The following is a 26,607-nucleotide window of genomic DNA, read 5'->3' on the forward strand; positions in this document are numbered from 1 at the left end:
TTCCTGATGCAGCGACTTCAATTTTTTCACTTTTCCATTTTTACTTATTGGATGGAAACGGTGCTTTATTCACAAATGTTTTATGTGATATTCCAGTTTTTAACAAATTTATTTGAGATCTTTAGATAGAAACATGGCTATTGTATCCTACTGCCGGTGCTATATATTTGTTGTCTTTCTATACAGGCTGTCAAATTTGCCTTTTTTGCAAATTTTGAATCAATGACATAGCTTTTTCTTTCAAACTGTGGCTGAAAACTGAAATACTGTAAATATTACAGAAAATATATATTTATCAAATCAGTAAAGTCTATTGGAGTATGCTGGCAAAGAACAACACAGTCCTGGCACCTTTTATATAAGGTTTGGAAACTGATTGCTAATTGTAGAAGTGTGTCAAACAGGTGCTTCAGTGATTTCATACTGATCTTGGTAGTTTCTAATAGTCAGGAATAAATGGTTTCTGTTTGGTTGCCAAAGGTAAAACTATAGCTTGAATGACATCTGTGTTAACTGTTTTGCATAAGGCTGGGGAAAATGTGTCAATTCAGGGAGAAAGGGTTTACACATTTGCAAGACGTGTCTTCTGCTCTGCTGGGATAGTGATGATGAAAACTGAGTGGATCCTAGTTTCTTTAACCAGGTCAAACAATCAAGGAAATCTGTATTGTAGACATGACATCAATTCAGAAGTCCATAATTACCTGGCATTGTTGTTGTCGGAGATGTTGAAGTTACTGAAGATGTTGTAGTAGGCGTTGTAGTTGTTGTTGTAGGTGTTATAATTATTGTTGTAGGTGCTGTAGTAGTTATTGTAGTAGGTGTTGTAGTATTTTCTGTGGTAGGTGCTGTAGTAGTAATTGTAGCAGGTGTTGTAGTATTTGCTGTGGTAGGTGCTGTAGTTGTTATTGTAGTAAGTGTTGTAGTATTTGCTGTTGTAGGTGATGTAGTTGTTATTGTAGTAGGTGTTGTTGTAGTATTTGCTGTTGTAGGTGCTGTAGTATTTATTGTAGTAGGTGTTGTAGTATTTCTTGTTGAAGGTGCTGTAGTATTTATTGTAGTAGGTGTTGTAGTATTTCTTGTTGTAGGTGCTGTAGTATTTATTGTAGTAGGTGTTGTAGTATTTCTTGTTGTAGGTGCTGTAGTAGTAATTGTAGTAGGTGTTGGTGTAGTATTTGCTGTTGTAGGTGCTGTAGTTGTTATTGTGGTAGGTGTTGTAGTATTTGCTGTTGTAGGTGCTGAAGTTGTTATTGTAGTAGGTGTTGTTGTAGTATTTGCTGCCGTAGTTGTTGCAGTAGTTGTAGTTCCTGTTAAAGAAAACAAACCCTGAATTGTAAATAAGTTTTTGCAAAGTTACAAAAACTCTGCTGAATAAAATCCACTATTATTGGGTTTTTCTCAACATAAAAACAAGACATCTAAACATCTGAACATCACAATAAAACAAAATGATTCCAGGACAACATGCAAAACATTAAAAAAAAATAAGGGTTCAAGTTCATAATCCGATTCCTGTATTACACCTGTAGCTTGCACTGATCGAATAACGTCCTCTGCCTTAGGGACAGATTTAAAATTGTGGTGCCGATTGGCATGTGTGACACTACATGCCTTCTGACTGGCATTTTATCATAATTGTGAAAATGTTCATTATTAGCCCCCCTTTGAATTATTATTTTTTTTTTTTTATATTTCCCAAACCAAATGATGTTTAACAGAGCAAGGAAATTTTCACAGTATGTCTGATAATATTTTTTCTTCTGGAGAAAGTCTTCTTTGTTTTATTTCGGCTAGAATAAAAGCAGTTTTTAATTTTTTTATTAAATTATTTTTTAATTAATTTAAAATGATTAGCCCCTTTAAGCTATTTTTTTTTCTCAATAGACTACAGAACAATATATCGTTATACAACAACTTGCCTATTTACCCTATCCTGCCTAGTAAACCTAATTTCTAAATACTTCACGTCTATTAAAAGATTAGCGGCGATATTTTTTATCCACGCCACGCACCTGTCTATATGTCTATATAAGACTTTACAGCTCACGATGCATGTCAGAGCAAATGAGAATCATGAGGTCAAAGGAACTGAAGAGCTCAGAGACAGAATTGTTACTTGGAACTTACGCAGCGCATGCCCTTCCAGCTGCAACCCATCACTGGGAAACACCAAAACACTCTCATTCACACACATACACTACGGACAATTTTGGCTTACCCAATTCACCTATACCACATGTCTTTGGACTTGTGGGGGAAAACGGAGCATCTGGAGGAAGCCCACGCCAACACGGGGAGAACATGCAAACTCCACACATAAATGTCCAAAGTCCAAAGACATGCGGTACAGGTGAATTAGGTAGGCTAAATCGTACGTAGTGTATCAGTGTGAATGAGTGTGTATGGATATTTCCCAGAGATAGGTTGCGGCTGGAAGGGCGTCCACTGCGTAAAACATGTTCTGGATAAGTTGGTGGTTCATTCCGCTGTGGTGACCCCAGATTAATAAAGGGACTAAGCCAGAAAGAAAATGAATGAATGAATAATTCATTATTATTTTTATTAATATTAATAATAATTTTAAATATAAAATATCCATTTTATTTATTTTTTATTATCGGCTTATACTTAATGTATATAATGTGAAATGACTAGTGCCATTTGTTGTCTTTCTATACAAGTTGTCAAATTTGCCAAATATTGGATCCAGAATAATAATCGTTTTGATGCAATGTTTATTGAATTATATTTACATTCCATTTTTTTTCAAACTGTGGCTGAAAACTGAAATACTGTAAATATTACAGAAAATATATATAAATCAAATCAGTAAAGTCTATTGGAGTATGCTGGCAAAGAACAACACAGTCCTGGCATCTTTTTATATAAGGTTTGGAAACTGATTGCTAATTGTAGATGTGTGTCAAACAGGTGCTTCAGTGATTTCATACTGATCTTGGTCATTTCTAATAGTCAGGAATAAATGGTTTCTGTTTGGTTGTCATAGGTAAAACTACCTTGAATAACATCCATGTTAACTGTTTTGCATAAGCCTGGGGAAAATGTGTCAATTCAATGAGAAAGGGTTTACACATTTGCAAGACGTGTCTTCTGCTCTGCTGGGATAGTGATGATGAAAACTGAGTGGATCCTAGTTTCTTTAACCAGGTCAAACAATCAAGGAAATCTGTATTGTAGACATGACATCAATTCAGAAGTCCATAATTACCTGGCATTGTTGTTGTCGGAGATGTTGAAGGTACTGGAGTTATTGTAGTAGATGTTGTTGTAGTACTTGTTGTTGTAGGTGTTGTAGTAGTTATGGTAGTAGGTGTTGTTATTGTTGTTGTTGTTGTAGGTGTTGTAGTAGTTATGGTAGTAGGTGTTGTTATTGTTGTTGTAGGTGTTGTAGTAGTTATGGTAGTAGGTGTTGTTATTGTTGTTGTTGTTGTAGGTGTTGTAGTAGTTATGGTAGTAGGTGTTGTTATTGTTGTTGTAGGTGTTGTAGTAGTTATGGTAGTAGGTGTTGTTATTGTTGTTGTTGTTGTAGGTGTTGTAGTAGTTATGGTAGTAGGTGTTGTTATTGTTGTTGTAGGTGTTGTAGTAGTTATGGTAGTAGGTGTTGTTATAGTTGTTGTTGTTGGTGTTGTAGTAGTTATGGTAGTAGGTGTTGTTATTGTTGTTGTAGTTGTTGTTGTAGGTGTTGCAGTAGTTGTTGTTACTGTTGAAGAAAACAAACCCTGAATTGTGAATCAGTTTTTGCAAAGTTATAAATAAAAGTCAGAAACTCTGCTGAAAACAATCCACTACATGCCTTCTGACTGGAAGCTGTTTTTTTTTTTTTTTGCAAGTAAAAGGCATTTTATTATAACTGTGAAAGTGTTCACCTTCTTGTGTAACAAATATTTCTACACGTTTCACACATTATATGTGAGAAAATAGGTTGTGCATCGAATGTAATTAAGAATATTCTCGTAAGTGAATATATGACTAACCAATCAAGGGTGCGTTTCTGAAAATCATCGTTAGCCAACTAAGGTCGCAAGTTTCGTCGTTACAAACATCGTTCTTTAATTTAGTGTTTCCCAAATCTGTCGTTCCAATAAACAATCGCAAACTGCGTCGCAAACTTGTATGCTTGCAACTACACCTCTAGAGCTGTAGTTAAACATAGTTCCTGGTTGTGTTCTATTCCCCGGTATCCATCCTATGCACTATTCATGTAGAATGTTCCAACATTTAAACTCTGAATGATAAAAAAAAAAATACATCATTAAGGTCATCTCTCTTAGGTGTAATTTGCTTTCAAAGTATTTTTACAGTTCAGTTTGAGCGATCTTCATATTGACAATTGCGCTCCCTTCGCAGTGCACTTTGAAAACATTTATGACATTTTGAACACAGCCGTGACTCATGACGAAAGCTTTAGGTGACTATTGTTTAAAAGCAGAATTTACGTTACGTCTCCAAAGCTTATGAAAACAAAAATATATAGCATAGGTTAATGCTTTGGATTTATAGTAGGTTTTTTATTAAGTATCTGTACTGTATATGACATGGGCCTGTTGGTTAGAACATTTCTGCAGTAGTTTGAATGTGTCAAATTGTAAAAATAGACTTTTCAAAAAATAAAAAATAAACAATATCCTACTTAATAATAATAATTATTATTATTGTTATTATTATTACTTAATAAATGGCCAACTGTAAATTACAGCCATATACAACCATCAGAGTGTTAGCTAAGTGGTTTTATGTTTCAGCACAGAATATGAAATATTCTCAATAATATTTATAAAGGAAACACAGGCCCTATATGTGCCGTTTACATATTTCAGTTGACATAGAAAACAGTTTACTAAAAGTTTTTTTTTTTTTAATGTGTAAAAATGTGTAAAACAATATCATTTTATACCAAAATATGATGGTCGTTTTCTCTAAAGAAGTTGTTACTCCGCCCCGCTTTGAGCATTACATTATAACTAATATGGTTCAAACGATGGATCTGTGACAGAGAAACTACTATTTTAGGGAAACACTGGTCACTACATAGTTAATTATAGTTCAGCCACTAGTTATGTCGTTGTTTGGGAAACGCACCCCAGATGAATTCAAACGTACATAAATAATCTGCTCTCCTTACCATATTCATCTTCTATTTTGAAGAATCCCCCATCAACCCCGATTCCTTCCTCTCTTTTCACATCTAAATATCAGGGAAGTTCTCAAGACCTTCCTCAGCCCAGATTCTGAGCTTGAGTAATCCTCCAAGCTCAAGGATCTTTCTCTCTCGGGACAGCATGCCAAACACACATTTATTTTATGAATCATCAGCTAATTGTGAACTCTTGAAACCAAGACTGCCACTTGTATTGGGTCATCTTTACTTCAAAGTTTACTTCTGCACTTCTGGGACTACCTAGGGAGGCGTTCTCAGGCCAGCCGAGAGATATAGTCCCTCCAGCGTGTCCTGGGTCTTCCCTGGGGCCTCCTCCCGGTGGGACATGCCTCGAACACCTCCCTAGGTAGGCGTCCAGGAGGCATCCGAAACAGATGCCCGAGCCACCTCAGCTGACTTCTCTCGATTTGGAGGAGCAGCGGCTCTACTCCGAGCTCCTCCCGGGTGTCAGAGCTCCTCACCCTAATCCATAAGAGTGTAGGCCACCCTTCAAAGGAAACTCATATCGGCTACTTGTATCCGAGATCTTGTCCTTTCAGTCATGACCCAAGAAATGTAGGAACGTAGATTGACCGGTAAATTGAAAGCTTTGCCTTTCGGCTCAGCTGCTTTTTTAACACAACAGACCGACACATTGACTGCATTACTGCTGCTGCACCAATCCGCCTGTCAATCTCACATTCCATCCTTCCCTCACTCATGAACAAACCCCCAAGATACTTGGACTCCTCCACCTGGGGTAAGGACTTTCCTCCAACCTGAAGATGGCAAACCACCTTTTTCTGGTGGAGCACCATGGCCTCGGACTTGGAGGTGCTGATTCTCATCCCAGCCGCGTCACACTCGGCAGCAAACCACCCCAGTGCATGCTGAAGGTCCATGTTCGATGAAGCCAACAGAACAACATCGTCTGCGAATATGGTCCAAACCAAACCCCATCCAGCCCAAGGCTGAGCCTTGAAATTCTGTCCATAAAAATTATGAACAGAATTGGTGACAAAGGGCAGCCCTGCCAGAGTCCAACATGCACTGAAAACAAGTCTGACTTATTGCTGGCAATGCGAACCAAACTCCTAATCTGTTCATACAGGGACGAGATGGCCCTTACCAGAGCGCCTCTGACCCCATACTCAGAGAACCCTCTACAGAATGCCACGAGGGACACAATCGAATGCCTTCTCCAAGTCCACAAAACACATGTGGACTGATTGGGCATACTCCCATGAACCCTCGAGCACCCTGGTGAGGGTATAGCTCTGGTCCAGTGTACCACAGCCCAGACGAAAACCTCACTGTTCCTCCTGGATCCTATTCTTATAGTCAAATAAAATTTATTTGACTTTTGGAAATCACCAAAGGACCCCCTGTCATTGTTCTGCGACATCCACTTTGGGAACCACTGCTATAGATTAACAATACACACACAATATGTTTAATTATTTTAAAAATGTGTACATTTATGCTGGTTTCTAGTATGATCAAACAAATGTAGTTTTGCAATGAAAATGAACATAACATTTGTGCTGGGACATGCAGTAACTCTGGCTAAAAAAGTGTGACATTTTCTATAATATTTAAACTGACAGTAACCTGTGAGCTGTACTCATACCTGTCTGAGGTCCACCATCCACCCTGAAGATCCATCGGCCTGGAACATTAATATTACTGGAGGTGTTGAGGTTTGAGACAGAGCTCCCACTGTTTGATTCAGGAATCACAAAGTAGTTTGTGGAGCTTATTGTGTCATAACCAGCCTGAAAATATATAATCAATATTGATGTAAGCAGTTGACTATTTATAGGGTGCACACAATATACATGTGTACTGTTGTAACATGTTATTCTTGTTACAGAAAACACATTTCTTTTACCTCCACTGAACGTCCTGTTGCAGCAATATTTCCATAATTCATCAGAATAAACGAATAATTACTGCCTGAAATTAAAACCACTTGAAAAGATGTTTCCTAAAATATTAATAATTAAATAAATAAGTTAGAAGACAGTTGTTAAAGTGTTCATTATGTATGAGCTCAAATGACAGACATAGTTCTTTTTACTGTATTAATTAATTTAAAAAGACTTGTTACTCTGTCTTAAAGTATTTTTTAATTGAAACATGGATTAAGTGAAAACATGAACATTTCAGTGTGTTGATCTTACTGCTGTAGAGGAAAGGTAAGGTACTTTATCCCATGTTGCAACAAAAACCCAAGAAGCAGTGAAGGGCAGATTTGGGAAATAAGTGTTTATATCCTGAGTGGCGCGAGTGAGAACACTTCCATTAGTGTATTGATGATAAGAGATGACTCCACTTGCTCCGTTATTAAGGTCAGTCCAGAGTCCAGCAATTATATCTTGACTTCCATAAGCTGGAAATGAGTAGGGAACAAACTGTGAAAAAGCCTGGCTGAATGTGAGGTCTCCATTATTATTAACCTGAAACATTAGAAATACTGTTAAAATCACAACCAGAGAATTTTTTCTCCTAATCACAAAGGAATTTATAAAGGATCCAAAACCCTCACGCACACCATGAGACAAAATGAAATCAAATTCTTACATAAATCTTCTGGTATGTTCGTCCAAAGAACAGAAAGGAACTCAACAGTGTAATATCAGAGGAGCTTCCATCATCAGCAGCAGGGTTTATTGAGTCTCCTGCTGCTGAACCGAATGGGTAGAAGATTCCTGATCCTGCTTAGAAAAAATGAGGGAGAAAAAAAATTATAAGAATAAAAATGAAGCGGGATGATCCTTGGAACAAAAATGCACTATTCATCAACAACTTGTCCATATAGAATTTCAGTTTGTGCAATGGCTTTAATAGTAGCTAAAACGCTAGCTATTTTAAGAGTAACTATTATCATTCTAAAAACAGGGGCGGACTGGGACACAATTTCAGACTGGGAAGACCGACACCCACTGCCATATGTCTGCCATACTGTAGTGTGTGTATGATATATACATACACACACACATCCATATTGTATATTCATACTGTATATACACACTGCACAAATACACACACACACACACATATATTTGTTTTTACTCGCCTAATGGTAATGAGAGAGGAGAGAGCGGATTTATTATTTTGATTGATTATTTTAATTAATTAATTTATTTTTTATTAGTATTTTATTATTATTATTATTATTATTATTATTATAATACTATACAACTATTTGCTGTGTTTACTAATATATATATATATATATATATATATATATATATATATATATATATATATATATATATATATATGTGTGTGTGTGTGTGTGTGTGTGTGTGTGTGTGTGTGTGTGTGTGTGTGTGTGTGTGTGTGTGTGTGTGTGTCCTTTTTAATGTAAACTTTATAAATGCTTCGGCAAATCATTTGAATTGAATTGAATTGAATTGAATTGAATTGAATTGAATTGAGAGAGAGAGAGAGAGAGAGAGAGAGAGAGAGAGAGAGAGAGAGAGAGAGAGAGAGAGAGAGAGAGAGAGAGAGAGAGAGGTTGCCTCCTTTAAAACTCCTATAATGTCTTTTGTCAGACAGTGGGGGGGACTGAGCAGAGGAACACTGGGCAGCTTATTTTGTTCCACTTCTTTATAAGTTTCAGGATGTGTTGTCTGTAAGTGTTATAAAGGCTGCGTGTACTGTTGCTGTGTATGACTTTCTTATCACAAATATTGCTCGTGCAACGCTTTTTCAGCTGATGAGCACTACAACACGCTGCGTTACCTCTCTGCCATTGTCATTCCGAAATGCAGAAGTGTGCGACTTGCGTGTATTGAGTACGTAAGATATCTGAAAGGCACATGATCACTCACGTCACGTTCTACGGCAGATTGATTAGTGTAACGTCTTGTATACAAAGCGTCACAGCGCTAAAACATTTAGTTATGAAGAAATTATTCAAATATAATCAAAATATCGATACATTTAAAAAGTATCGATACCAAATTAAAAGCTTCTGAGTATCGATATATCGATACTCGAGCATCGATGTGCATATCCCTACCACCCAGGCCATCCTTTGATAAATGAACTATTATTTATTTGAGGATTTGGCAAATAGAGCAGTATTAAGAGCGTGACTCTTCACTGTATGTCAACTATTTCCTACTGCATCCATCTATGCTAAGTAGGATGGGATGGGCTTGTTTTGGGTGTTTCGTTGTTGTTGTAGGTGCTGTATTAGTTATTGTAGGTGTTGTTGTAGTATTTGCTGTGGTAGGTGTTGCAGTAGTTGTAGTTCCTGTTAAAGAAAACAAACCCTGAATATAATCCACCACATGCCTTTAAAAAAAAAATATATATATATATATATATTTTTTTTTCATTGGGTTTTTCTCAACATTAAAATAAGACATCTAAACATCACAATAAAACAAAACGATTCCAGGACAACATACAAAACTTAAAAATAATAAGGGTTCAAGTTTATAATCAGATTCCTGTACTACTGTTAAGCTTGAGCGTATTGGTGGGTTGTTTCTGTGCCGCTGTTTGTGCATGTGTGTGTCTCTCTTTTTTTTTTTTATCGTCAGCGTTTTTAAGACGTTTTTCCAGATTCAAACCCAATCGATTTTCACTTGCGTCTATTAGAAGAGTATGCAAAATCACCCCTTGACGTTAGATGGCACTACACAACTTTAGCTTCTGACACCCGTTGTAACACAGAAGAAGAAGACAAAGTTGACACGCTTGTTGTTATGGATGGTTCAAGCAGCAGCTCCAGCTCTATCGATGAAGAAATGATTATTGTTCACCAGTGGTATAAGCAGCTCCACTTTCACATCGCCTCTGGGCATCTTCTTCAGTGTGCGCTCGCATTGATAGTTTTGCACTAGAGCGCCTCCAAGTGCTGTTTTCTGTAACTTCAACAGCTCCGTGCACATGAACAAAAGTGCCAATCTGATTGGTGGAGAAGGTTTTGACGTGGCACGTCAAAGCAAAAAAAAAAAAACGAGCATGAGGCGTTTTTTTTTTTTTTTAAATGGCGCTTTTACGCCTGACGTTTAGCACGTTGGTGTCATAGACTGTAAAATATATGGACGTAGCATCCGTGACGTCACCCATAGGTTCCTGAACACTGCAAAAGAAGCTACAAGTAGGCGCGGCCAACCGTCGCCATTTTGTTCGCGCGTCATCACACCCACGGCGGGATTCCAAACAAGGGCAAAGAGGCGGAGAGTGAGCGGAGCTACAGACACCTGCTGGCACTTTGCTTAGACCTGGCAGACAGACTTTACTTTGGGAGAAACGCTTGATACTTTATTACCTGCGACTCGTTTCTGTTCTGACCACATGTGCATGGCTGTACACTATATCAATAAAGTGTTTAGACTTTTAAAAACACTGTAGTAATACATTGAGCCACTAAGCATTGCTCTTATGACGTTTTTCTACAGGAGGAAAACGCGAAATACTTCCAAACACTTCAAATATAGTGTGTGTTAGTAAATGCAAGACTATTGATGAACTCCAGCATAACACTGTATGATAACGCTTCAGATGACTGTTCTAGAGCCTACAGCTAATCAATCTGTCACATTCTGGAGTGCTTTACGGGTCTAAAGAACATCATAAATAATAAATGATCTTAAATAAAACAAATACATTTATAGAGATGGTATACAACTATATAACTTTACTCACATGGGAAACGAGGCCACATGAATGGTTTGTGGGCACAATTAAGTGCACACAGCATCCCATATCATCTGATAATTGTAAGAAATAAGTTCAAAAGGCAGCTGACTGTGTAAAGCCACATAAAACAAAACAAAAATACGATGAATATGCCGAGATCGGTGGCTAATCTGCCGGATTCAGCTGAGGTGAAGTGACGGCGACCAGCGAGACCTAGCTGTCACTCAAGTGGCCACGCCCTTAATTATGCAAACTTAATATAACATAATATAAAGGAAATGGATGAGTTATAAAAAAATTCACCCCCCTCACAGTTGTCATGGAGGGTAATAATAGCTATATGAACCAAAATCGTTCTTTGTACCAGGCTGTAAACACCTTTTTTTCTGCTGTAAAGTTGACCATTCTAACAGTGGGCTCTATTGCAATTTGCTCTATTATGGAGCCAGGACTAGCGGAATTTTGATGAATTGCAGTTTCAGTTACTTCCGTATTGGCTTCCCGAGGGAGAGCGGGAGGTTGCCGCTTGGTTGGTGTGCACGATCACATTGACGTCCTTTATTTAGTCACGAGGCGTTAAACGTCGATGGAAAACGTGAGCAAAAACCGTCTCAGTGTGCACGGGCGTTAAGGGTAGTATTTGTAATTTATTTTCTGCATTTCTTTTCGTTCATTAGGTAAGTTATCTTCGGGGTTGAGTTAGTTAGTGTTTTGTTTATTATTTTGGCCTTGCTCAGCCCTGAAGCTATTTTTGTTTGCGATCATTTCTTGTTTTCTTGTAAATACAAACTTTTCCGCCTTCTCACAATAAAAGAACCTTTAAGGTCATTTAAATCATAACCTGCCAACTGTTTATATATTTATTTTCTTTAACTTTTATGTTCAACCTCAGCCCTAGACATTTGAGTGCGTAACAATTACACCTGTAGCTTGCACTGATCGAATAACTCTGCCTCAGGGACAGATTTAAAAATGTGGTGCCGATTGGCGTGTGTGACACTACATGCCTTCTGACTGGCATTTCTCTTTTTTATTCAAGTAAAAGGCGTTTTATTATAATTGTGAAAATGTTCACCTAACTGTGAAGTACTATTGGCACTCACATTTCTTATTTACAGTTAAAGTCAGAATTATTAGCTCCCTTTGAATTGTTTTTATTTTTTTAAATAGTTCCCAAATGATGTTTAACAGAGCAAGGAAATTTTCACAGTATGTCTGATAATATTTTTTCTTCTGGAGAAACTTGTTTTATTTCAGCTAGAATGAAAGCAGTTTTTGATTAAAAAAAAAAACATTTTAGGGACAAAATGATTAGCTCTTTTAAGCTATATTATTTCTATAGTCTACAGAACAAACCATCATTATACAATAACTTGCCTAATTACTCTATCCTGCCTAGTTAACCTAATTAACCCAGTTAAGCCTTTAAAAGTCACTTTAAGCTGTATAGAAGTGTCTTGAAAAATATCTAGTCAAATATTCTTTACTGTCATCATGACAGAGATAAAATAGACCAGTTGTTAGAGATGAGTTATTAAAACTATAATGTTTAGAAATGTGTTGAAAAAATCTGCTCTCCGTTAAACAGAAATTGCGGAAAATTATAAAAAGGGGGGCTAATAATTCAGGGGGGCTAATAATATATATATAGCCACACACCTGTCTATATGTCTATATAAGACCTTACAGCTCACGATGCATGTCAGAGCAAATGAGAATCATGAGGTCAAAGGAACTGAAGAGCTCAGAGACAGAATTGTGGCAAGGCACAGATCTCGCCATGGTTGCAAAAACATTATGCTGCACTTAAGGTTTCTAAGAGCACAGTAGCCTCAATAATCCTTAAATGGAAGACGTTTGGGATGACTGCTACCCTTCCTACAGCTGGCTGCCTGGCCAAACTGAGCTATCGAGGGAGAAGAACCTTGGTGAGAGAGGTGCCCACCCCCCAAACATTTAAATAAACTTGCTGCAAGTTGAGAAAACACATATAGAAGAAGACATAACTGAGAAAAGGTCATCAATATGTGTTCAGTATGTGTTTCTGTATTTACATGTGTTTTGTCAAATTGATGTTTTTCTAAATGCATGTGTTTCCTTATTTGCAGCATGTTTGACCTCTCTCAGCCACCGTACTAAGGGGAAACACATATACTGTAGACTAACAATATAAACGCAATATGTTTAATTACTTAAAAAATGTGTACATTTCTGATGGTTTCTAGTATGATCAAACAAATGTACAATGAAAATTAACATAACAGTTGTGCTGGGACATGAAACAACTCTGGCAAAAAAAAAAAAAAAAAACTGTGTGACAACATTTTCTATAATAATTTCACTGACAGTAACCTGTGAGCTGTACTCATACCTGTCTGAGGTCCACCGTCCACCCTGAAGACCCATTGACCTGGAACATTGATATTACTGGAGGCGTTGAGGTTTGAGACAGAGCTCCCATTGTTTGATTCAGGAATTACAAAGTAGTTTGTGGAGTTTACAGTGTCATAACCAGCCTGAAAGTTAATAAAATATTATTCATGTAATTGGTTGCCTATTCATAGGGTACACATACTTTTATATGGTAGTAAATAGTAAAAAAAAAAAAAATTTACATAAAACACATTCCTTTTACCTCCACTGAACGTCCTGTTGCAGCAATATTTCCATAATTCATCAGAATAAATGAATAATTACTGCCTGAAATTAAAACCACTTGAAAAGATGTTTCCTAAAATAATAATAATAAATAAATAAATAAGAAGACAGTTGCTAAAGTGACCATTGTGTATGAGCACAAATTACTGTATTAATTAATTTAAAAAAGACTTGTTACTCTGTCTTAAAGTATTTTTTAATTGAATTATGGACTAAGTGAAAACATGAACATTTCAGAATTGTTGATCTTACTGCAGTAGAGAGATGGTAAGGTACTTTATCCCATGTTGCAACAAAAACCCAAGAAGCAGTGAAGGGCAGATTTGGGAAATACGTGTTTATATCCTGAGTGGCGCGAGTGAGAACACTTCCACTAGTGTATTGATGATAAGAGATGACTCCACTTGCTCCGTTATTAAGGTCAGTCCAGAGTCCAGCAATTATATCTTGACTTCCATTAGCAGGAAATGAGTAGGGAACATATCGTGAAAAAGCCTGGCTGAATGTGAGGTCTCCATTATTATTAACCTGAAACATGAGAAATACTGTAAAATCACAACCAGATAATTTTTTTCCTAATCACAAATGAATTTATGAAGCATCCAAAACCCTCATGTACATTGATAAGAGAAAAGAAAATCTAATTCTTACATAAATCTGCTGGTATGTTCGTCCAAAGAACGGAAAGGAACTCAACAGTGTAATAACAGAGGAGCTTCCATCATCAATAGCAGGGTTTATTGAGTCTCCTGCTGCTGAACCGAATGGGTAGAAGATTTGTGGTGCTGTTAGAAAAAAGAGAGAAAATTCTAAGAAAAAAAAAATGAAGCGGGACGATGGTGACCTCTGGTGGTGAACTCATGCTGATATTACAGTAATGCTTGAGTCATCACTGACAAAACTGCACCATTCATTAACAACCTGTCCATATAGATTTGCAGTTTGTGCAATCTTTCTGCCTTCACCTTCCATAAGTGTATGAGACTTATGCCGAGTTCAGACTGCATGATTTCTAAAGTAGTCGTGTCACAGATGTTTTCACACTGCATGACTATCTGGGCTAGCGTTTTGTCGCTGCATTGTTGACACTGCATGGATCGGCGACAGGGGATTTCACACTGCATGACTTTACAATAGGAAGAATCGCCGACAACTTTGTCCAAACTATGTCTCACAGCCAAAAACACGTAGTATATCTTTTATTATTAACTACATAGAAGCCTTTAATGGGGTAGAAAATGTACATATTTGCTCAACAGGGTTTGAAGGGAATTAGCAATTTCACCTCAACTTTCTTTTTTAACTTTCTGTATGAAACGTCAGACAGACATGGGTGCTCCTGTCAAACCTCCACTAGCTTTTCCTCCATTTCTTGGGTCCAAATAAACTGAAAAATGAGCGCTTTAACTTCTTGCTCAACTGCCCACTGGCCTGCAGGTACACACACACAAGTGAATGCTGCTCTTTCATTGGCTGTAGGTGATCGCCGATGTTATTTTCAGTCAAAACTCATTTCACACGGCATGATTGGAATCGCCGACAGCTCCAGATATTTTTTATATTTTTTTTACACTGCAGATAAGTTTACATACGTTGCATGTTGCATTTAGTTGGCCTACTGGCCTAAATAAGCTTTTTGCATCACTTGCACACACAAATTAAGCCCTTTAAAAGTTTACGGACATTTAATGTTCCTTTGAAATTACTTTTGGTGCAATAAATAAGCCAGAATAGTTGTAAGTGTTAACATATTCTTTAAATATTTATGAAATTTAATTACTAAACAAAGTAAATCATTATGAATTTGCCAAGAAATGCTTCACTTTACCACTGTAAAATAATGCCCCCCACTTCCGCAATACTAGAACCTGGGCTGTATAGGCCTATAGCCATGGAATGGAAATATATGTACACTCACATTAACGTCACAGTTGTGCTTTTGTAAAATAGAGAAAATAAGCAAGATACGCTTTCTGCAGTCTCATGCAGCCTCCGTGAAATACGGCGCGTCACAGCAATGAAATGTATGCAGCGTTGGCAATCTTCATTTGACTGCACTATTTTATTAACAAATAATTTAAATGTTTTCTTTCCCCCCAACACTTTCATAATCGTTACTCTTGCCAAGTTTTATGCACGCATTTGAGCACGGAATAGGCTAACCCATGCTGGCGCATATATAACACAACATTATGCTACAATTATAATAACAACAGCAACAACAACAAAATATTAACAAAAAAATTATAATAATATAATATTAAGATAAAGAAGCTTTGCTGTTGCAATAAAATAATATTAGTTATCAAATAAATAATTACAATAGGCCAAAAGCATATAATTAAAATAGGAGGAAATTCAATAGAAACAAATGGTACCATTTGTTATAGCCCCATGCAGGGCCCAATGTGTTCTTATTCTGGTCCTTACAACTATTAAAAAAACGAAGTAAACAATAATGATAATAATAATAATAATAATTATTATTATTATTATTATTATCATTATTATTATTTAGGCCTACAGTACATGCAAACCAGGGGCTGCTTGGAAATGGCTATCTTTGCTCAGCATCAGGTGCACAGCAGCAAGACGTTTGGAAGCGAACTATGAATTTATTTTAAATAAATTCTTATTGGCAAATGTCTAATAATACTAGTAATTTACGTTTTTATATAATTTATACATACGCAATGAATGTAAGCCTGCTAACTGTGTGGTTCACATGATAGAATATAAACTTATAAAATATAATTAAATAATAATAATAAAAAGCCTGGGTGCAGGGCTTTTATTTTGAGGACGACCTTATGAGCTCAGATTTGGTTTTAGCTGACCAATGAGAGGAAAGTTGGTTGTATAATGAATTTTAAAGTCGTTTATCTGTTTTCCTACCCTAAATCAAAAAATATTTTTTAATTATGAGGTTTAAAACTTTTTACTCTTTTTATTATTTGGTTGTCCGCTTATTTTGTGATTATTTATTTAAAAAAAAATTTTATAAAAAATATCCAATTTGTTTTAACCTCTATTCTAGATATTGAAATGTGAATTAATACATGTTTGTTCTAGCTGAGTCACTAGTCTATAACCACCACTGATTTCTTGGTCAAGATTTACCTGCCGCTGTTGTTGCTACAGATGTTGATGGTATAGATGTTTGTGTTCTGGCTGTTAAAGAGAGTGTGGTCATTAAATCCAAAAAGACGTGTATTTTTATTAGCTTTGATCACACAATCAGATTATCAGCAAAACCTTACTGAGAGAAAACACTGATATGAACACCAGCAGATGAGGTAAAACCAGAAATGATCTCATGATGATGATGATGATGATGATTTATTCTGTAAACAGACAGAATTATTAATGCGTAGACTAGACATCCCACACATCCGGCTAGACATCTTTTCACATGTTTATCCTGAGGCAGATGATTTATTGCTGTCAAGACTGCACACTATTTGAACAGCACCTACTGTATGATGTTTTACACTCTACTGGATCTAATGAAAATAAGAATGTTAATCTTTTATTAAAAATTTGATCATTATCAGCCTTTTAAAACTGTATATTTGATCTTAATTTGCACCACAATGTAAAGTAATATACTATTTTAAAGAACGTTTTCATGTCATTAGTCAAGTAATACAGCACTGTTATACCACGCTTTGTACATCAAAGGCAATTCATTCATTCATTTGTTCATTTTCTTTTCGGTTTAGTCCCTTTATTAATCTGGGGTCGCCACAGAGGAATGAACCGTCAACTTTTCCAGCATATGTTTTATGCAGCAGATACCTCTCCAGCTGCAACCCATCACTGGGTAACATCCATACACACTCATTCACATACACTATGGTCAATTTAGTTTATTCAATTCACTTATAGTGCATGTGTTTGGACTGTGGGGGCAACCGGAACACCCGGAGAAAACCCACATGAACACAGGGAGAACATGCAAACTCCACACAGAAGTGCCAACTGACCCAGCCAGGGCTTGAACCAGCGATCTTCTTGCTGTGAAGCGACTGTGCTACCCGCTGCGCTACTGTTTTTTAACCTATAGTTTAAATGAATTATCTCCACACACCTGGAAGTGCTGGATCGGTGTGTATGAAGGAAGAACAGAAACAAGTAAAAAAAATTCCTGCACACTTTCCAAAAATATCAAGATTAGTTTATTAACAATGCTTCAGCTGCACGTTCACTGAATCTTTGAGAAAATAATTCTTAGAAATAATAATACATTTTAAATCAGCATATTGATTTCTGAAGAAAAAAAGAACATTAATTATAGAAATATTTATTCTATACTGATGTATTTTCTTGCAGTTTTTACAAATAAATCATAAAAGCATTAAGCTTTTGGCTAGCTACTTTAGCACAATCTGTTATCTCAGTTGCCAATATTTTCATTACAGTCCATGCCATAAGTATACAATCGAGAACAAAACATCAAGCTGATAATTGCAGAAAAAGCTTTTACTTACCACAGACTTGATGCTGTCAGTTATAAGGAAGTTTCAGGGGTTTTAAAGTGTTGCTGTTCTGTAATAAGGTAGGTGGGGGAAACACCTCCAGGTAGGATTGTTTTGATATTTATCTGTCATCCAACATTTAGATTTTATATACAGTATTGAAGATTACAAACATCAAAGGTGCAAAATTGGTTTAAAAAAATACTATTTTGTGTGACCTTAGTGAGCGTTTTGGATTTAAATTATATGTCTGTTTTAAGGCTGCTTGCCATTTTATATATTGTGTTGACTGAATAAGGAAATCCCTATAAATGCATGTGCACACTAATAGATACATAAAAGGTTACATAAGATCAAATAAGATATTAGCCTAATATTTCAACAAGTTGACAGTTTTTTTCTCTCTTCTGTTTGATTTGTTATACTGTAACTTCAGGCAGTCTGTACTTCTCTTAAAAATGTGTATATTTTTCCAGTCTAACCAATTAAAACAGGCCAGCACATTAACATAATTGATCATATTCAGCAGCAATGATCACCGTAACATGCAAGTTTCATTTGGTTCAGTGTCATTGTTTATGTTCGTTGTAGCTTATGTCATGTGTCTTTTATGAAGACATGCACTTTATTGCAAAACGAACATGAACTATTTTAAGGTTTTTAAACAATTAAATGGCATGAAACTGTTCAGACCATCGACTGACTATATTAGTGTAACTGTCATGCTGAAATTAAGGGATTACGTATTTAAACTAATTACTAAACATTTGAACTGATGAAACAAAAATGAAACTTAAAAAAATTAAAATACCAAAAAAATATAAATAATAATAATTATATATATATTGAAGACTATTGAAAACAATTTTAGCTTAAAGGGGTTAATAAGTTTTTCCTTAAAATGGTGTTTAAAAAATTATAAACTGCTTTTATTCTAGCTGAAATAAAACAAATAAGACTTTCTCCAGAAGAAAAAATTTTATCAGACATACTGTGAACATTTCCTTGCTCTGTTAAACATAATTTGGGAAAAATATTTCTAAAAGAAATAATAAAAAATCAAAAAAATCAAAGGGGGGCTAATAATTCTGACTTCAACTGTATGTGTGTATATATATATATATTCATTCAGTCATTCATTCATTTTCTTTTCGGCTTAGTCCCTTTATTAATCCAGGGTTGCCACAGCGGAATGAACCGCCAACTTATCCAGCATGTTTTTAAGCAGCGGATGCCCTTAAAGGGGAAAGTGTGGGAAACATCTACACACACTCATTCACGCTCATACACTACGGACAATTTAGCCTACCCAATTCACCTGTACCACATGTCTTTGGACTGTGGGGGAAACCAGAGCACCCGAAGGAAACCCACACGAACACAGGGAGAACATGCAAACTCCACACAGAAACGCAAACCGACCCAGCCGAGGCTCGAACCAGCGATCTTCTTGCTGTGAGGTGACAGTACTACCTACTGCGCCGCTATATATATATATATATATATATATATATATATATATATATATATATATATATATATATATATATATATATATATATATATATATATACACATTTTCTTATTTTTTTGTCATCAGCTGATCACATGCTGAACGATTCAGATGCTTCATGAAGTCTGTGTAACTATAAATTTTTGTGACAACTGCTTTGAGTGCATATGTAGTACAGTATGTAGACCCGGAAGAGAAACTAACGAAAGCCATAATTTCTAACAGACTAGAATTCCTTCAAGTGAATAAACCTGCCTGGCCTGAAATGGGTACATAAAAGTTTCTCTATGAATTCTTGTGAAAAAGCATGTTCGCATCAACACTGAGTAGCAACACACCTCCAGATATGTCATTTACATCCACATCCCTGTAGAGACTCTAGATGGTGGAGCAGTCAATAGCTTGTCTATCTATCAATAAGCAAATTTTCCGGGTATTCACTTGCTGCTTGCTTTAAATGGTCTAAAGCGCTGCAGCCATACACATGGAGATCGTATGTGGGGCTAAAAGCAAACCCAAGTAGTTCGGACTGCTGAGCGAATCACTGGTACAACCCTTCCTACTCCCCAAGAACTGTACTTATCCAGAGCGAGCAGAAGGGCTGCCAAAATCACTCTGGACCCCTCACACCCAGCACACTGCCTCTTTGAACTTTTACCTTCTGGTCGACGCTACAGAGCACTGCGCACCAGAACAGCCCGAAACAGAAACAGTTTCTTCCCTCAGGCAATCCATCTCATGAACACTTGATGATAATTATTGTGGAACCAACATCACTACTTGCTATACACTTTATAGACATATACACTTATTTAACAACACACTTTACATGCCAATTTGCACATAACAGCTGCACATATAACGTTGTATATAGTAAAAAACATGTACATACACTTGTCAATTTATATATTTGCATTCACTACTTGTATTGTTTTAAAATATATTTATTATCTGTTTTTTGTCCTGTCTCTGTAATCCTGTTGCACTGTAGAAGCTCTGTCACGAAAACAAATTCCTCGTACCTGGCAATAAAGCTCTTTCTGATTCTCATTCTGAAAAAAAAATAGAAGCTGCATGGTCGAAGCAAAATTGACAACATTCATTAATTTTCAATTGGCTTAATCTTTTATTTATCAGGGTTCACCACAGCGGAATGAACCATCAACTATTTTGACATATGTTTTACACAGTGGATGCCCTTCTAGCCACAACCCAGTAGTAGGAAACACCCATACACTCTCACATTCACGCTCATTCACTACGGCAAATGTGTTTGGACTGTGGGGGAAACAGGATCACCAGGAGGAAACCCATGCCAACACGGGAGAACATGCAAGCCGGGAACATGCAGGAGGGACTCAAACCAGCAATCTTCTTGTCCTCTTTGTAAAGTGTGACCAGTTTTTAAGTACATGACTTGTGTATCTGTTTGTGAAACATAAAAATACCTGTCGAGTGATACAGCATGCATTTTTTGCATATTTTCAAAAGAATTAAAGTAAATTTTAAGTATACTTTAACTGCATTTCTCTTAACCTGACAGCAAAGGAAGAGTTTGAACAAAACTGGAAACCCCCTTAATCATCTTTAGTATGTGTATGTAGTATCCAGACTGATCTCACAAGAAAACGTAAGTATTTTACGTTTTGTCAGTTTTAGTGGCTAATTCGTATGAATTCAGTTGTGCGAAATTGTACGATTTTAAAAAGAAGGTGTGGCACCTAACCCCACCCCTAAACTCAACCGTCATTGGGGGATGAGCAAATAGTACTAAATTGTACGAATTAGAATCGTACTAATTCATACGAATTAGCCACTAAATCAAAAAGTTACGAATTGCCGTGAGATTGTGTTGGTAGTATCAGAATGTGTGTGTATGAGTAAAGTTCATTCAGATGATTATATCATATTATTTATATAATTTTAATTTAAGCCATGGAGCAAATGACAATCAAGCAATTATTTAGCTCAGTTGAGTTTTTCACATAGCATCCCTCCTCGGGTAACAAGGATAACGTAGTAAACGTTTTGTTCTGTTCTGTTTTCCTCATACAAACACTGCAGCCACTTTACTTCAGCAAAATCAATGCTGTTTCTGAATATTAATTGTATTTTAAATCCCCGTATAAAGCAAGCCAAAGACAATATAGATAAGGAGCCAAAACTCCATTTAGATTAGATTAGATTCAACTCTATTGTCATTACACATGTACAAGTGCAAGGCAACGAAATGCAGTTTAGGTCTAATCAGGAGTGCAATAGCAGCAAGTGCAGGATACAGGTATAAGTTATAAAGTGCAGTTATAGAAAAACTATGGTGATATTTACAGATGGATGTACTATCAACATTATATACAGGTTGTATTAGCTATGAACAGTGATTTACAATAAATGAATATATGTACATATTGCTATTAATAATCAGAAGTGCGCAGATAGATAAACATAATTATGAGCTCCTTGGTCCGGCGCCTTGACTTCAGCTCTGCACTGTTTGGCCAGTGGAGAAATGGTCGTGCCCAACTGAGCCTGGTTTCTCTCGAGGTTTTTTTTTTAATTCTTCACTTTCGCCAATTGGTGAAATTTTTTTACTCGCGGCTGTCGCCACTGGCTTGCATGGTTCGGGATCTGTAGAGCTCCGCATCGATGGATTTGCTCTTCAGTGTTTGGACTCTCAGTAGTGATTATTAAACCACACTGAACTGAGCTGAACTGAACTTAAACACTGAAAACTGAACTGACACGGATTCAATTTACTATGACCTTTCATGTAAAGCTGCTTTGACACAATCTACATTGTAAAAGCGCTATAGAAATAAAGGTGAATTGAATTGAATTGTTGGTGTCAAGGAGAAGATTATTGTTGGTGCACCGTGGCCAGATGCTGTATCTCCTCCCCGTAGACAGTATCATCATTATTGCTGATTAGACCGATCACTGTGGTGTCATCTGCAAATTTGATGATGGTGTTGGATCTGTTCACAGGCCTACAGTCGATGGTAAAAAGGGAATAGAGGAAGGGGCTCAGCACACAACTCTGGGGTACACCAGTGTTGAGTGTGATGGTGGTGGAGCAGATGTGGCCTGATCTAACATTCTGAGGTCTGTTAGTCAGAAAGTCCATAACCCAGTTGCAGAGAGATCAGTAACTTAGAGGGTATGACAGTGTTGAATGCTGAGCTGAAGTCAACAAACAGCATTCGTGCATAAGTGTTTTTATTGTCCAGGTGTGTGAGGACAGAGTGCAGTGCTATGGAGACGGCATCTTCTGTGCCCCTGTTGCCACGGTAGGCAAACTGATGTGGGTCCAGTGTGGATGGCAGAGAGTCTTTCAGATGTGCCAGGACCAACTGCTCGAAGTACTTCATGATGATGGGTGTGAGTGCTACAGGGCGGTAGTCATTCAGGCATGTTGGGCTGGAGTGTTTCAGCACTGGCCCAAAATAGGGTGGTTTTAAAGCATGTTGTCACAGCTGCTATGTTAAGCGACAGGTTAAAAATGTCTGTGAATACCCCAGTGAGCTGTTCTGCACATGTGTTGAGGACGCGCCTAGAAATACCGTCTGGTCCAGCAGCCTTACGCACATTGATCCAACACGTTGCGGTGTAGACTTCTGAGGAGGTGAGTGTGATAGGTAAGTGGTCAGTTGAGGAAGTGATCCTGGTGTAGGGTTCTTTATTGTCTCTTTCAAAGCAGGCATAAAAGTCATTTAGCTCGTTCAGGAAGGAGACATTTGTGGCTGTGGGTGTGGTCTGGCTGGGTTTGTAGTTGCTGATGGCCTAGATGCCCTGCCACATGCGCAGAGGATCAGAGTTGGAAAAGTGCTCCTCTAGTTTTAGCTTGTAACAGTGCTTAGCCTTTTTGATGCCTGTGAGGCAAACATGCTACCCACTGCGCCACCGCATCAACAGAATCCTCAGCTGATTCTTGAAATAGATTTGACCTAAAAGAAAATTCTGCTACTGTGAGAAGTGACATACAGCTATATAGACAGATTTTCCTCCAATGCTATGTTAATGTATTTGCTTTCTTCTATTATTTGGAAAATACAAAGGCCTTTAAATATATATTAAAAAATAAAATTGAAATTTACAGTATTATATTTGAACAATACATTCATATAAACATATGAACGTATATTTTTAAAAATATATAATGAAATAAATGTTTTACTATATAATGAGGAAACTAAAACTAAACTGAACTGAAACTAAAACTACAAACAATCAGCATAAACATAAACAGAATGAGGATGAGAATGAAGCAAATATCAGCAAAGGGAAAATATTGTAGTAAAATAGTGTTTACTTCTTCATAATGATGACATAAGATTTCAACAGTTACTTAATCAGCTATCAGGCAGACATTACTGGTTGAACCTCTTTCGCCATCCGAACTGCATATATTTTTGAGCTATTGATTCGACAATGTGGAAAGATTCCTTAGAGATTTAGGTCCACTGACATGACAGCATCACACAGACTGTCTGATCTCCTTGCTTTGAAGGTTCAAGAAACCCTCAAGCACTTTTTTTTTTTTTTGAGATGTTAACAGATTTGTGTGTTGAGCATCAGTTAGGACAATATTAACACCTGTTAGCTTTAATTGTGGGGAAAATAATTTTGAGCTTTGGTCAGCTAATTTTAGCTTCTGAGTAATAATAATAATAATAATAATTTATTAATAGTCATAATAATTTTTGGGTCGGGATCCAAATCGGTGACGTAGCACAAGTTTCCCATTATTATTCATAGCTGAGTTTTCTTATCCTATGAGAAGACCCTGCTTCTTAATTATTCATGACTGCACGTACTTTTCAAAGGCAAGGCAGACCTGCCAAGCAGTGAGACCCTATGATGATGATTGAGTGGAACCGCGTCCACGGACTCCGCATATGGCACGCACCATTTTAGCCGCTCATGTTTGTGTTTGTTTCCATGATCCACGGGGTTCAGTGCTGCTATGTGCGCCTTTGTTTAAAATCCTCCAGATTACTGACAGGACTAATGGTTGAAATAGACAGGGCAAGAGACCTGCTGAGAGTCTGCATTCAGACCCGGGGATTGAGGAGAAGAGTCCTCCTCATTTATAATGTTTATATAAACACAAGTATCTTTATAATGATATAAATTGTGGTTATGTGTATATGAAATTACGAAAAAACAAATGTAGCAGAGCATTAAATTACTGTTTATTTTTTTGCATTTTAACCTTGCAAACTATAAAAACTGCAAACTGTGTCTCATTTTGTGAGCCGACTGACAACAGTTGTTCGCTCCCCTTTTTCTCTCCTGCTCTGCAGGCCACGCCCACTCCTGCCTTTGCTCGCAGAGCTCCTCGCCCATCATGATGCATTTTTTTTTTAATTCTGAGGTAGACTTAAATCGAAAGAGGCGGGTTTCGTGGCCCTTTAACATTGTTTATGTCAAATTCTTTGGTAAGCTAAATTGTCCGTAGTGTATGAGTGTGAATGAGAGTGTATGGGTGTTTCCCAGAGATGGGTTGCGGCTGGAAGGGCATTCACTGCGTAAAGAATGTGCTGGATATGTTGGCGGTTCATTCCGCTGTGGCGAGCCCAGATTAATAAAGGGACTAAGCCGAAAAGAAAATGGATGAATGAATAAAAATAATCAATCAAGTACATGTTCCAGTCATGCAGAAATCAACTGCTCATTCTCCTCTGGTATCACCAAGACATTTTTACCCAATGTTACAACACTGGTCTAGGGTGTCAAGGTAGTAACTTACAACACGCGACAAATAAAACATGTTTTAAGGAAGCCCTTGGAGTTGGGCCTGTTTATTTTTCTTTTTTAATCACCCAAAAAAAGTCAATACCCTTGAGAGGACCCGCAGAAAATAATAAACAAAAAGAATCACCTAACTAAACACCCAAATAAAACTAAACAAGCCTTACAAAATAACAGAAACAAATGTGCAATACTTGACTAACACCCTATCTATAAAAAAACTAACCCTGTGGATCATGGAAACAAACACATACGACCCTTCATGAGTGGCTAAATGCTGCGTGCCGTATGCGGAGTCCGTGGACGTAGTCTCACCCATTCATCATCATAGGGTCTCACAGCTTGGCAGGTCTACCTTGCCTTCGAAAAGTACATGCAGTCATGAATAATTAAGAAGCAGGGTCTTCTCATAGGATAAGAAAACTCAGCTATGAATAATAATGAGAAACTTCACTTGTGCTACGTCACCGATTTGGATCCCGCCAAGCTTGACAGAAGCTCAAGTACTTATTACACAATGAAGCTTTTCCAGTAGTTACCTACTTTACTGAGGAAGTAGTAAAGCCACTTAACCCACTTCAAAGGGTGACTACTTTACATGTGCAAATAATGTATTGTTATATTGAATAAAGGCACACAAAGGGCATTAGTTTTTTTTTTTAAGAGTGGGTTATACACAAAGTAATGTAAACCCTTTACAGTTTTGATTTTGATTGATGTCTTGCACATATTGGTAAAAAATTTGGTTTTAAGAAGCATATTAGTTTTAATTAGCCTATAATGGCAGTAATCACAGAGCTTGCCTTGAGCACTTGTGCCGATGTTTTGATGAAACACGAGTACAAAGACTCAGATAATTAATTTGATTGGTGATTTCTGGTAATTGGATGCTGTCTTGGGATTTTTGTAATAATTGTACTTTTATATATATATATATATATATATATATATATATATATATATATATATATATATATATATATATATATATATATATATTAGGGATGTCCTAATCAGGTTTTTCTGACTTTGAGTCCATAATGCATAAAGAAAAGCAAAGAAACAGATCCAGGATGTTTCTTAATTATGATTTAATTCACCTTATTTTACCATTCAACAGCTCTGTTAACAAACAGAGCACTCTGTGAGGTAGCTTGAACAATCAAGTAATAAATAGCATAAATTCTTCACTTTTTGACTTTAGTGCAACAGTAAACCTCAACCTAAAATACCCGGCAGGCAATCCCAAGTTTACATATCTCACAGTTTGCTATGACAATGTTGTCGTCATCAACTTTTTTTATACTTCCAGACCGCAGACATACTCGTGATTTCTGCTTCAAGCTGTACTTTGCTGGCGTTTAACAAATTTCATCTCTGCAACA

General features: G+C 36.8%; 1 protein-coding gene across 1 annotated transcript; it reads right to left on the reverse strand.

Moving 5' to 3' along the window:
- Positions 1-700: 700 nt before the first annotated feature.
- Positions 701-24,820, reverse strand: LOC130238117 (homeobox-like protein HDP1). Its single transcript, XM_056469024.1, has 11 exons — positions 24,736-24,820; positions 14,132-14,265; positions 13,733-14,008; positions 13,458-13,553; positions 13,194-13,338; positions 7,742-7,875; positions 7,345-7,617; positions 7,050-7,145; positions 6,789-6,933; positions 3,230-3,740; positions 701-1,307 (listed from the first exon to the last, which is right to left on the reverse strand). Exons 1-11 carry the CDS (start codon positions 24,818-24,820, stop codon positions 701-703), a joined length of 2,502 nt encoding a protein of 833 aa, XP_056324999.1.
- Between the last annotated feature and the right edge of the window lie 1,787 nt (positions 24,821-26,607).

Source organism: Danio aesculapii, chromosome 12 (assembly GCF_903798145.1).
Source record: "Danio aesculapii chromosome 12, fDanAes4.1, whole genome shotgun sequence".
Taxonomy (NCBI): domain Eukaryota; kingdom Metazoa; phylum Chordata; class Actinopteri; order Cypriniformes; family Danionidae; genus Danio; species Danio aesculapii.

Excerpts from the sequence above, each read along its gene's own strand:
- LOC130238117 (XM_056469024.1), bottom strand. The coding sequence starts at position 24,820 with ATGATGGGCGAGGAGCTCTGCGAGCAAAGGCAGGAGTGGGCGTGGCCT. Across the intron at positions 7,146-7,344 it reads TACCTTACCTTTCCTCTACA|GAAACATCTTTTCAAGTGGT; the intron begins GCAGTAAGATCA and ends TTAATATTTTAG. Across the intron at positions 6,934-7,049 it reads CAACAGGACGTTCAGTGGAG|GCTGGTTATGACACAATAAG; the intron begins GTAAAAGAAATG and ends ATATATTTTCAG.